General features: G+C 40.3%; 1 protein-coding gene across 3 annotated transcripts in view; it reads right to left on the bottom strand.

Moving 5' to 3' along the window:
- syt7b (synaptotagmin VIIb) overlaps positions 1-8809 on the bottom strand; it is a 111264-nt gene extending 102455 nt beyond the window's left edge. For 2 of the 3 annotated variants that reach the window (XM_084362276.1, XM_084362277.1), the window contains exon 1: positions 8470-8605. In XM_084362276.1, coding sequence (XP_084218402.1) covers positions 8470-8503 — 34 coding nt within the window. In that variant the 5' untranslated portion in view covers positions 8504-8605. Of the gene's footprint in view, positions 1-8469 lie in introns of all 3 variants that reach the window. The other variant, XM_084362278.1, reaches the window with a different exon arrangement.
- Between the last annotated feature and the right edge of the window lie 5156 nt (positions 8810-13965).

Here is a 13965-nt window from a genome sequence, read left to right as displayed (position 1 = left end):
AAGATAGTTGTTTTCAAGTCTTATTCTCAACTCGTCAAATACTGATGCTTTCGGATGGCAGGCAACCTGATCAACAATCCCAAAGCGTCTGTATTACTATCCTATGAACAGGAGCTTTAAAGGCCAGAACAAACTGGGGAGTGATTTAAGTTGATGACGTGACTCGGTCTGACTCTCTTGATAACTTGATTCAGCAGCTAATCAAGCAAGTTCCTGCAACTGCATGACCGGTACCTCACCCCAGATTTAAAAGAAACTGATTCTGGTGAATAATGTAAGACAAAATTTTGACATTGTACCCAGAACAGCTGAACCTGAAGAAGCGAGGACCGTCGACAGCCCAGCGAGTGGTGCATTTATCCAGACAGCTGTAAGACAGTTTGATGTTGAAGGTTCATCCATGGAGACGACTTGTCACTCATTTACTGTGCACTCTGAAATACCTTTTAAAGCATATACGCACTTGAGTGTCCTCAGACCTCAATAAGTGAAAGCTTGCAATAAAACTGAAACATGGGAATTTGTTGGGAGCGGGCCAGAGCGGGCAGTGTGGTGAGTGTGTTCCTGCAATGTCATTGACTGTCAGCACTGGATGTACATCATGAGGTATGGCATCGTCCAATGCATGTAGTGGTTTGGATTTTTGGTTTGGTCATTTCCTGTTTTATTTTGTAGATTTTATCCTCATGTGTCATATGTGTTCCTGCCCTTTATTCTGCTCACTGTGTTTCGTTAGTTATCAGCCCCAGTGTTTTTAAGTCTCACTCACTTTATGTTTTTCTGTCTCTGTGTATCTTGGATGGGCCTCTGCATTACAACCTTGTGGCTGACAAAGGAAAAGAGGTGGTTTGTGCAGCCTCAGCCCTGCAGGGGCTTTATAGACATAATGACTTAGATGGAACATGGACATACTCATAAAAGTATATATAAATAGGAGGCATTTAGTTTTCTAGATTTAAAGCCAGTGCAATCAATAGAAACCTGAACCTTGTAAGTCGAGCGCAAGTATATTATATTTATATCTTTTTGTCTGTAATCTCTGGTGTATTGTCCTTGTGTTGTTTGTATTTGGTCTGTTTCTTTTCTTTTATCTTTGCAAAAATGTGTTTTTTTTTTAAAGAAGTGGAAAGTAGCAACAGGCAAGAAGCATAGAGAGAACTGGCAACTCCAAATTCAGGGGTAAATAAAAATAACCATAGAGCAAACAAACACAGGAACATCATTTGCACGTGCTTTGACAGTACACAGATGTCTCGTTATATGAAGTGAAGACAGAACATGTGAAGATTCAACATTGTCTTGTTGTTTGCTTCACGCTTGAGATGATGCTCAAGTAAATCTGTCATGTATGTTAATTCTACACATCCTTCTGTCTCTTATCGAGACATCAGCCTGTTCAGACTGGAAGAGATTATATTTAGTTGAATAAAGATATTCAGATGTACTGTTATTGTCATGAGCATTTTACTGAGAGAACATCTTCTCCAAATCCTTGAACATAAATCAGTATATATAGAAAAAAAAGATCCAACATTTTTCTTTCCTCTGTTTTTGCTCTTTACTGTCTCTATGTACAGTATCAGGAGACCCGTGTTGCTTTGATGAGTTCACTGATTAAAAGGCATAGTGTATGTCTCTTTCTCTCTTTTGCTTCCTCTTCAAAAGTACTCACTACTCAGAGGCATAACATAGATATTCGCTCAAAATCTAGACAGCCTCCCTCTCTTCCTCTCTGCCTCTATCTCCAATTATCTATTTCTGTCTTTCTCAACCAGCCCCCTATATCTGCCAGTAACATTTTCAGCCCACACTGCTGGTACAGCGGTAGGCTACTTTCTTGATGCAACCTCGTCCAGATCCCAAAATCTTCTCCGTCGTCTCTGGTTGTCTGTTGTGCCTGTTCTCAGCTGCTTATCAATAATTGCGAGGCAAAAGTAAAAAGGAAAAACACAGACGTGATGGCACACAGGGTCAAGTAGGAGGAGAGGCAGAAGCAAAGCGCATGCAGAGAACAATTAGGGTGCTGTCTTTGGCATGGGCATGCTGCTGTGAAGAGTTATGTAAGAGCGCAGGGGAGTTTAACACGAAAAAACACCAAATGTAATACACACACGAACGCAGCACAAAAACACACACATACACTAAATCTTGGAATGTGTTTGCCTTTCCCAAAACAGATTCAGGATGGGGATGTAAATAATAATACATGATTGAGAAATCATCAGAAAACGAACAGATATGAAGAGAAAACTTTTGGATGAGCTGAAGTTAGTGACAGTCTCAAAAATGTTTTAAAAATGGTCAAAATATGTTGTATTGTTACGACTCAGCTCTCTAGGGGAAGCAATATAAAACCAGAAGGATTTGTTAAAATAAAGTTCTTTTGTTGGACTGGTCAAGGTAAAGGTTAGATTTACAAATAACAAAAAAAGGAAGCGAACCAGAAAGGCCCAAAAGGACCCAAGGGCGCTACTTAAATCAAACAAATAAAAACAACTAATTGAGGACTCCTAACAAGGTGTGCCTGACTCTAAATAACAGAAACAATGAATGTGTCAGGCCTGTCCAAAACCAAAAGCTTTTTCAACAGCTCTCTGCTCCTAGTGCTTCTAAACATATACATTTCTGAGTGTTCAGATTTAACTCATCGAATTTAGACAGATCTAGAGACATGGTGGTGTGTATCTCACATCAAAACACTGATAGCCAAGCAGCTACTTTCCAGAGAACATATTGCATCATCTTGAACGGAGAACTGGGTGCCTCTACAAAAAGATACCTCAGGTTAGCAGCAGGGAAGTGAAATGGACGGCATCAGAACCAATCTAACACGATGACCATATTCTACCCCACACGTGCAAAACACTGGAAAGGATTGACACATGGATCGGGCACCAGCAGAAGTTGCAACGCCCGTCACCTTAACAGACAAACCGATCACAAATCATACAAATTGACAAATCTAAACTCAAGACAGGGCACCTGCAAACAACAGGGTTTTTTTTAGGTTAAACATAGTATGCATGGCTGCATGTAAACAGGAATATTAGTGAAATAGTCATTTTTATTTACCGTGTAAACAGCGGAGTCGGAATGTTGTCTTTGTCGGAAGTCAGGGCGAAAAAATCTGAATATTGTGTGCAAGTGAACAGCCAGTGTAAGACGATAGCCGACAAAGGATTATATTTGTACGCACATATTTGAAGCAATCCATACCGTAAATGTCTAACAATGTCTTCCAATATAAGCCTGTCAACTTCCGGTATGAATATAAACACGGATATTTCTGTGACATAAACAAACAGATACAGATAACTCTGCGCGCATTTTCCGGCGTGAAGCATTCATCAGAGAAAAAGCGTCTTCTTTTGTGATTCTCTCATCTCACATGGTTCGCCATGAGAGAAATCGATGTGACAGTTTTCTGAAACACTGAAGAATTTATTTGTCTAGCCCTGCTCACCACACACAAACCCATCTCTGTCCCTCTCCGTGACACATTGTGTCTTTGTATCGGCCCCCTCCTGTCTGACTTTTCTATTCAGTTATCATTTTGATGTGATCCTCTATCATACTCCTCCTTGGTTGTAAATATGTGCGCAGCTAAGTAGAACAGAGCAATATTTCCCCTTTCATGGTCCCACAGTCTCGTCCCATGAGTGTGTAAATCTAAGTGGCATGCTTCCCAACAGTGTGTCTCAGAGTTAAACTGTGAATGTACATACCTTTGTTTCAGACTCTGTTAATTACTCTTCGGTCTCTCTCTTCTCTCTCGCAGCTCGTCTCAAAACCACTAATAAGATTCCAGCCCATTAGTTTTGAACCATAACATTAATTAAAGGTTTTCCTCTGAATTTGAATGCGACTAATATTACGCAATTATCTCTGACCGTTGACGTGCCAGATTAATAATGATTCTCTTTTGCACCTTGCATTGCGGCCTACTTGACACCTGACATTTACACCTGGCCTGCTCTGGAAAGATTACAACAACACTCCAATAAAGACCCAGACAAACCAACTACAGAACAGCACAGCACTACCACATAAATCTCCGCTTATGATCCATGATGTAGTCAATCCTCTCACTCATCATAAATCTTTCTTTGCTCTTCCAAAGAAATACATAATAACGTTGTGTCGATTTCAGTGTGTACTCTATTCTTACTGCACAGCCGAGAGCAGCCTGATAAATAGTTGTGGAGGCAATCTCCTTAGACACAACAGACTTGCAATGAATCGCCCATTCACTTTTGGATTTTAAACATTGAAAGTAAATCTGTCTCGGGATTGACACTTCTAGCATAAGAATAACAGAATGAGAAGCTGCCAGGGCATCACATTTTTTATCCTGACAAAATTAAAGGCTACAGCATTCATATTGTTAATGATATTACAGTGTCATAACTGTCAAATATATAATTATAAAAATAAGCAGGGAAGGAAGCAGAATAAAGTGTTATCAGGCTGTCATCCTTCCACAGAATTAACACATAAAGACGGGCAGCTATTTTCTTGTATTCACACCTGCTGGCAATTAAGAATCTACAATTAAACTCTCCTGCACCTATACGATGCATGTTACAAGCCATTCCTACACCAGCTATTGTTCTATGAATACTACATTTTCTCAAAGCAGTGTTGGTACTCGGTATCGGCAGTTGCCCTGAGATTAGATATTAAAACTGATACCAGGAGGGATAAACTTGGCATGATGCATTATCATTCTTGCTGTGGGGTACTAATGCTTTTCTCGGCACCATGTGCCGTTCATTATACAGCAAACAGCGACACCCAAGCAAAGTGATCCTGCTGCATGAGCCTCGGGCATTAAAGGAGCTACACGCTACATTCTAGTTTAAAACATTCACAAATTATCTATCATTATCAACACAATGTGTCCTGTCTCGTAACACCACTTTGTAACTCAAGAGGCAATATTTATTCTAGTGTCTAGTCTGTCCTTGGTCTTTATATGACAGAATAAGAAAGTAGCGCTGTCCTGAGAGTAGAGGCAAAACAAAGTTTTGTGTTGCTGGGATGAAAGTGGTGAAATCTGGTGCTGATCCCCCAGTGATTTTTCTAAACTAGTAGCTAAGCTTTGATTTTATTCCCCTAGCACGAAGGCCTGCCCTTGTCTGCCTCTGATTAGCTAGTGTTTATTGCCTTCAAAGGTTTGGTTGGTGTTGGTTAGCTCAGCCAATAACAGGCAGAATAGGGGCCCATCTTCATGGAATACACGTGGGATCAAAACGTCAAGGGAGCAAACAGCTGTCAGTGCTAACGTTGGCTATTCAGCGGTCATTTACAAAGGTAGCTAATTATCTAACATTACTGATTATGTTAATGTGTTTGCTAGTCAGCATTTTGTTGAAAGAAAGACCTCTTGAGAGTCTGTGCATTTCATTTTTATCTTAATGTTCGGGGTGGACACCACAACTTTCTGAGTGAAAATGCTGCCCCGGTTTGTTCGGAGTATGAATTTGTCGGGTGGCCAATTCTTACACAGGCTATAGCACCCTTAAAGGAAAACTTGGTTTCAAAGCACATGATAACAAACACAATGCTCAGGCATATTGATTACTCTTTATTCTCAATTTTGTACTTCACAGTAGATACATTTTGTAAGAGAGTTAAATCTGCAGCTCATTTCTGCCAACAGGAACAAAAAAAAAAAACCAAGATGATTTAACTCACCAGCTTAAATGTAAATGAACACACGTATCCAACTATTCTCTGGGGTATCACATCGAGTTTGATTGACAGCATCCCGTTTGGCTTAGATCACGAGCTAACGATGGCTGAAATGGATTTACACTGGTGTGTTTATGCTCCTGCAGATTCACATTTCCAAAGGCTGTGGGAAGGATCACTTTTGTTTTTCAACATAACTTAAAATCACTTTTGTTCTTCTAAAAAATTAAGAAATACATTTTCTCCTCAATATCTTCTCTGAGACTATCCAGGGTAACGCAACATGACAATTAAAGCTGGAGGCTGAGCTATAAATTTTGGGGTAACAAATCTGAGCTGTGGCCCTGATTCATTTTGACACAGCAGATAGCCGTGAAGCTTAAAACACCATCTGTTTCAGTGGAGGGTTTAAGTGTTAATACAGGCTATAGCCTTACAGAACTTCAGGCATCTTTAATATGTCACATACAGTAAGTTACACAGCTAGAAAAGCTGCGTCAGAGCGACACTCATCGTTTAAAGATGGATAAAAAGAGTCAGCTTGCTTCTTCTTCTTCTTCTTGGCTTAAAGTGTTTCACCACCGCTGTTTGTTTTGGTTTCTTCAGTCCGAAGGAGGATCTTTACTTGATGATATGAATCTACTTGCACGTGAGGTTTACCAGAGTCTTATAAACTAGCTGTTTAAATGTGAAATCATTTGTAAATCATAAAAATATCAACATCAGCACTTTTCAATGTTATGCATTTTAAATATTTAGCCAGTCCTATATGTTTTATTGAAACAGTACGGTGTGTTTTTCTCTTCTGCTTGACTAAAGGTATTGAATTCAACTGAATAAACTTAATAAAGGTATATTTCCTTAAAGGGGCACTGGGGATGAGAAATTCAAACCCAGAATTTTAGCATTTACAATATTAATGAGGTAATAATACAAACTGAGAAATATACATTTTTTTCTTTTGCTGTTCTCAGAGATAAATAAGGTCCCCAGAACACTGTTTGAAGCTAGAAAGGTGGCGGGGTCCGCCGCAAATAAACAAAGTAAAACAGTTTGAAATGATGTTTTCCTTTAAGGTCAGTTTGTTTATTCACTTTATTCACTCATGAAAACAAAGAGAGTTTGTTTAGGCATAAATAAAAAAAGCAGTCGATGAAGATCTTTCTCTTCTGATTAAGATGTCTTCCCCGAAGCTGCAGTGCACCTTTAAATGTCTATTAGTAATCACATTGCCTCTGTGTATTTACTCTCATTATTATTATCAATAGTAGAAGCAAAGTTGCTTCAGCTGCATTTATAGAAAACTTTTGCATTAGTATTTTTTTCAATAGAGCTTCTGTCCTTCAGCGCGGCTGTTACATTTCACCTTTTCACTGATGCTTTTTGACTTGCACACCTCTCTCTCACACATTCCCTCTTACATTCACACACACTCTCTCTCTTTCTGTCTCTCTCTCTCTGACACACACACACACACACACACTCTCTCTGTCTATCTCCCTCTCTCCGAAACACACACACACACATGCCTGTCATGTAATCATGGAATCACTTCTAGTTGCAGATGGTGACTCATCTTTTGTCCCTGGTGAAACCATATCTGGCAACGAGGTCGTAAGACATTTTGGATGGGGGGCACCGCAGTGTGCCACTGTGCACGGCTCCACTCACCACATGGGGAACTCCTCGCTAAACAGCATGCTTTACAGCTGGTAAAAACAAAGATATTAACCGCCCATAAAGCTTGACAGCTGCCCATAAAAAAAAATTGAAAAGTTGTATTCCCTTGCCAGCAATATTACATCATTATCTGCAAGCTGCTAAGATTTGAAGAAAGGAGAGTTAACATAGAGATTTATAACACTTACAGTGTGGACTTCTGCTGATATCTCACTTATTTTACATTTGCATGTACAGTTGAAGAGGTTTTAAACGTGACATGCAATAACCTGGTGAATCTCACACAAGTCTGCAGGTGAAACAGTGCAAATGATGGTCATGCTGCATGTCAGTCATTAAAACGATGCTTGACTTACTCCATGTGGGTGTGGTGGACACGAGACAAGTCCTATTGGTGTTTACTTAATGCATAATTAGACAGGAGCTGCGTCATGTCGACAGACATTCAGAGGCGAATCTCCTTCAGCATCAGGTGTTAGTCAGTGACCTCGACCTCGGTCCAAAGATTGGGAGTAAAAACACCCAGTATGGCTCTGTCTGGCAGAGGCATCATCATTACTTATCCTGATGGGAGGCTCGTGTCATTACACACCGTCTGCTCTCTAATTCTCCCCTCCGACCACAACGGAGGACACACACACACGCACACACACACACACACATCCAGGGCGACTCAATCACAGACAACAATACAAACACACGCACCTCGCAGCTGCACAAACACGGCGGGCTGCTCGAGGATGGATGACCTTGTGCGTTTTTTGCTCAGGTCACCTCGTGCGAGAGCGAGCGGATCGAGCACAACAAGTGCCCAAGTGTGTGTGTGTGTGTGTGTGTGTGTGTGTGTGTGTGTGTGTGTCTGTCTCACAGACAGTCACCACATTGCCACCTTGGGTGTACCATCCCTTCTCACTGCCGCCGTGCGAGGCAGACAAGAGGCACCACAGCAGCTTGTTGGAATGACCCCCAGCATCATTACTTGACATCAACGTGACAAACTCAAGGGCATCTGGCAACCAACGCGAGAGCTTTTGAACTATACACACAGTCTGGATTGAAAGCATCCACTGATGGCCGCTGAAATCTTTTGCTCACCTTTGCTGTTGTCTTCTTCTCTGTTCAGATGCATGACTCTTCTTACCGTGTACTCATTTAGGCTGTCTTGTTCTTGCAGCAAAAAAAGAAAGAAAGAAGCTGTGCTCTTTTCCAAAGAGTTCTCAAGATTAACTCCACTTCCAATTACGGATCTGTGGTCCTTTCGCCCGCTTATTGTCTTGTTCGGCTGGCACGCATGGACGCGCCTGCACTTGTGCGTCCTCCTCCCCTTGTTGTGCCGGAGGAGCAGGTAGTCTAGGTGATGTTGGAAGTCTGCGTGTATTTTGGCTCTCTCACTTTCTCCCTCTGTCTCTCCCGGTCTCTCTTTTCTTTTTTTCCCCTCCCCTCAGCCCAGAGTCGCTCAAAGGGATGGTGGTGGCGGAGGTTTTAGGGAGGAGACGGCAGGCAGACGGGCGGGGTGACGTGAAGTAAGTCGGTAGGAGGTCGTCTACTCAGCTGAGGCGAGGAATCCGTGCGCCCTCAGTGCTGTTGACCGTTTCATCAGAGGTTCCCGTGTCCAACATCACAACACAGCGAGGTTGTTTTTTTGTTTTTTTTTATCCCACTTCCAAACTACACGTTGATGAGCAGCTCATTATGATATTTGAGAGGGGGGGAGGGATGTATTTTTATTCATTATCGCTCATATTTACAATGAGAAAAACGCCCATGTGACCACGAAACACAGCTTTCAGCCATATATTTTGATAATAGTGTTAATTATGACACACAGCCGATTCAATTGATGTACACACAGTGTGGTATAGAAGCCTGTCGCTGCTCTGTGACATGAAAATGAAAAAGCGCATGTGAAAACAGAAGTAGAAAATAGAAAATTGCTGGTAATGTGACCAGCAATGCCATCTACTTAATGTGTCAACACTGAATCAAACATCACTGATCATCATTACCATGCTCGTTTCAATATGGAATCAATAATCAGTGGGATTCATCTGAAAACACCTCTGCGCACATTACGCACGACCTGCCCAACTTGTAGCGCACGTTTCCAACTGTCGCTCACGTGTTGAGCCTCTCGTTAAGCCTTTCATCAGTGTCAATGTCATGAGCAGCCCGTGTGCTTTCATTACGACCATCATGCCATTACAGCCAATAGGCCCATACAGTCGATAAGGCGCATTTACTCACCATTCACGTCCGCCCGGAGCCACGCGTGCAGCACGGCTCACTGGCGGTCTCTAGTGTTCCACATCCATCAGTGGCAGTCATCAGGAGGCTGCTGGGGAGATCATTGCTCTCATAACATATAACAAGCGGGTGATGTATATAAGATACACCATGAAGGGTCAAAGTTAGGGGTCAAGGTTAGAGGAGTTTATCACATTTGACCAACATTACTGATCTTGAAATGTGTGTAGTGGAAGGAAAATGGCATCACGTCATCAAAAAAATGAACAACAAACTCTAAATATATAAATGATGATGAGTATACTGTAGAAGGTTTTGCATCAGGAGATCTGAGAATGACAAAGAGGTACTTTAAAAATTCATTGCTTGATTGTTTTGCATTTAAAGGACAAGTTCACCCAAAAAGGAAAATTCAGTCATTAGTGTTGCACACACTTCACAGCGCTTACGCTTTCAGCTTAGCTGCTACGGGGAAGATGTTAGCTTGAAAAGGTGTGTAAGAAACTTGGACGAGCTCTATGGAGACATTTTATGTTTTGTTTTGTTTTGTTTTTTCTGTTGTTTATTTACATTTTTAAAATAAGTCCCCAGCTACTTCAGTTGTTAGGGAGAATGCCATAATACTGATTTGCTGCGAAGCTCCAGAAATGTTTTGTGGACTTGACTTTTTTATTTTTGGGTGAACTCATCCTTTAAACCAAAGTTTTCTTCAGGATAGTATCATATATTGTTCGGCATCTAGCTAGTGTGTGCAGTTGAACAAGAACGAAAGTACAGAACCAAAGAACTAAATCCTCGAAGAGAGATCTAATAATGATATTTCTGTGGTTTGCAAAGGGTCTATGAATAGACGGTGTCACATGTGGTGACGGTGTAAACTGTTTCAAGGCAAAACAAAGAAAACAACTAAATAAGATCTAAGAAGCCAGATGTATTCACCTGTGTCTGTTTGTTGGTCAGTTGGTTTGTCAGCAGGATTAAACAAAAACTACTGAATGGATTTCCACTAAACTTGGATGTAGGATGGGTCTCAGAATAGACCCAGATCAACATTTTCATTAATTTCGCAGGGAACAATGTATGGATCTTGGAAAAATCAGGTATATTGAGGTTGCTGGCATCTATGAGGGAGTACAGTTTGATGCAGATCCATCTCCCGGATTCATAAAAAAATGTTTGCTTGATATTGGATTAGGCTTGATTGAATTAAAGGGTACTGCTGGACCGTGGCGCAGGTATGCACTCTACTGAGTGCCATTCTTGGATCCTGCTGCAGTTTGCCGTAGGCTCTGATTAATCATCCATGCACATCATTTTATGGGAAAACCCAAAAGAAATCTTTATCTGAGGAAATGACTTGACTGACAAAAAGTAAAAGGCGATTTCAGGGAAAGAACATTTTTCAATTTGTCACATCCTTATCTTGGATTACTGTATTTTATAGCTCAGTACCAATTCAATGCTCTGCTATGGTGAGTCTCACATACACCTCTGTTCCTTCTATCTGACACCTCTCTTGTGATCGCACCTTTGACATCTTGTGTGATGTTGGTGCACATGTATAGGGCAGATAGCGTTCTGGTGCAGCCCTGTGCTGATTCTACTTTATGGCAAGTGAGGAATCTGTTAATCTCTTTCATACACAGTGCATTCATTGCAGAAAAAATATGCTTTCTCTGTGTATCAGACATTCGACAAAAACAGCTTTTCCTCTTCCAAACCTCACATTGCATCAGCCCTCTTCCTCAGCCTCGCACCCTCCCTCTTCCCCACACTATCTTTGCGATGAATATTTATTAGCCTGTCACAGTGTCGTCTCTGAACTCAAAACAACACATTCATCAACACATAACTCGCGCCGCGCTTTAATCCTCCAGGGGGTTTCGGTGACGTCGTATAATTTCTTCACTAAGATTTGCTCGGTGTGTGGGAAGTTATTTTATTTGAAATCGTGGGCACTCACCGATTTCAGGTAATTTTAGAGCCATTATAACACAGTCAACGCCATTATTGTTAAAAGCATTAAAGATACCCTGCTGAGCTTGGTGCACAGCAGTTTTGGGAATAAAGTGCTGTATTGTTACAGCATATTTATAGGCCTCCGATCTGCACAAGTTGAATGACACAAGTTTGAGCTACACAGCAAACAGGTGGGCCAACAAATATGACAGCGTACTTTATACGCATCATTGTTAAGCTTAAAACGGTGTTACTCATTGTGATCTTCTGACCAGATATTTAAAGTCCCCTAACGCCTACAGGTGTTTTTCCTGTCTTTCCTGAGGTTCTTCTGCATGTGTTTACACCTTTGAGTTCATTTCATCAATGAAATGAACGCTGTCAGAGATATTTCAAGAGCAAAAGCATCAGGGAAGTGTTATTTCCAATACGCCAAAATGGTTCTAAATTATTGGTTGATGTTTTTTCATTGAAGTCTGATAATAACCTGCAGTACAATTCAATGTACACCCAAAGAGAAAGGCTTTATTTCTGTCCATATTCCTGATGAATGAGGAAGAAATGACTGTTCACAGACTGGTGCAAATCCAGTACAATCAACATGCAGTGGTAAGAAAATATGAACATGATTTTGGATTGAACACAATCAGCACAACAATAGAAGAAAGATTTCCCTTCTCCTGTTGTTGAAGAATGCGAATTAGCTAAGTGAAAGCTCTGGTTGAGTGAAAGGCCACCCTTTCAGTGAAGTGTTTGGAGCTTTGAAGTGCCGTGAGTTATTCACAATCGCATCCGAAATATTTATTCACCTACCTTTGCAAGTCTTTTTGTCTCATGTTTCGTATATGGGACATGCATATGATCGGAAATCTGTCTAATTAGTGAGAAAATCTACATTTACGTGCACTGTTCCACTGCAGAGCTGCACTTTACAATACTAATATGCTAAAGTATGGTAGTATCTGCAAATACGAATCCAACCAATGTTTAACATCTCTCCTCTAACATGAAATATTTAGCATTTAGCATTCTAGATAATCTGGATATTTCATATATTTCAACTATCAAGTGAAAATAAATTGTTCTCTGATGAAAAGAAAATCATTGTAAAATGCTCAGAGAGCTGGTACAACATCACAGCTGCACAAAGAGCAGTTTCAGTGAGGGTGTGATAAGAGGCTTAGAGAGTACAGACAGGTCAGTGTTGTCAGTCAAGCTGCAGTTTCAGTGCGTCATTGCATTCTCGTGATGGATATTAATGTGAGCGCTGCTATGACACATGTTATTTTAGATTTGATAGATTAAACATGCATGAAATTAAGCACCAAAGGACACAAACCACGTACCCTTCTAAACAAGAAAAACAGGTACATGTAATGATATGATAAATATACTAATAGGTAATAATTATATTATAGTGTTTAACAAACTAAACTCCAACAGCTCCAGGATTTGAAACTTGACAATAAAATAAGTACCAGAGGGTGCAGGTGTTTCTATGCTTCACACACTGCATATTTGTTTGTTCTACAGAAATAATCTTCCTCCCAGATAATAATTTATCTTCTGCTTATATAAAGTACAACACTCGTGTTCTTGAAATATGCTTGTAATAAGTTAATTAATTAAAAGTTGCTAATTACATTAAGGTGGTTTTATTGTTTGTATCAAGATTAGATTTAGTTCACATGACCAACTGGGAATTATAGTGTGGCCATTCCACTTAAAACTGAATTTTTGTGGCGATGTCGTTATGGTGATATGTGATGGTGATGTGATATACATTATTGTGTGCCATTATGGCTTGAACATGTTTCTTCTTACACAACAAGGTTTTGAGGGTCACAATTGGCCAAAAGTGTGTGTAGTTTTGAAAGCCACAAGTGTTCCTCCAAACTCATTTCTGTTCCTTTAATTTTTTGAGTCTAATAAAAGAAGAGTGACAGAATAACAAACCTCAGCTGCTGAAATGTGGAGAAGCTGTTAAGGGGAAGTGAGGTTTTTTTTTTTTTTTTGTTTGTTTTTTGTGGTAATCCATTTTTAAACTTGCGATCTGGCAGAAACAAACGGGTTGCCAGGACAATTTTTTTAAGTTCATTCATTTTTTTTTCCATCTGTGAAAACATGTGGGGACAAATGTTGAAAAAAAGATTTTTCAGTGGAAAAAATGTTAATCCTGAAAGACATGACAGTAATGTTACATAACCTGCTAACACATAATAGATGTATCTTGTGTTTAGAGTGCACAGAGAAATTAAAACTCACCTGGAAGAACACAGATGTTTTTTGTCCTATTTACAACATGGGGTAGTCGTGCACTACAGCCTCTTGTGGTCAAAATGAGAATTACAAAAATAAACTTTTCAGACTTAGAAAATGGATCACCAG

This window comes from Pagrus pagrus, assembly GCF_965226575.1.
Source record: "Pagrus pagrus genome assembly, chromosome: 1".
Classification (NCBI taxonomy): domain Eukaryota; kingdom Metazoa; phylum Chordata; class Actinopteri; order Spariformes; family Sparidae; genus Pagrus; species Pagrus pagrus.
The sequence above is the reverse complement of the archived record's forward strand: the minus strand, read 5'-3'. Positions and strand labels throughout refer to the sequence as shown.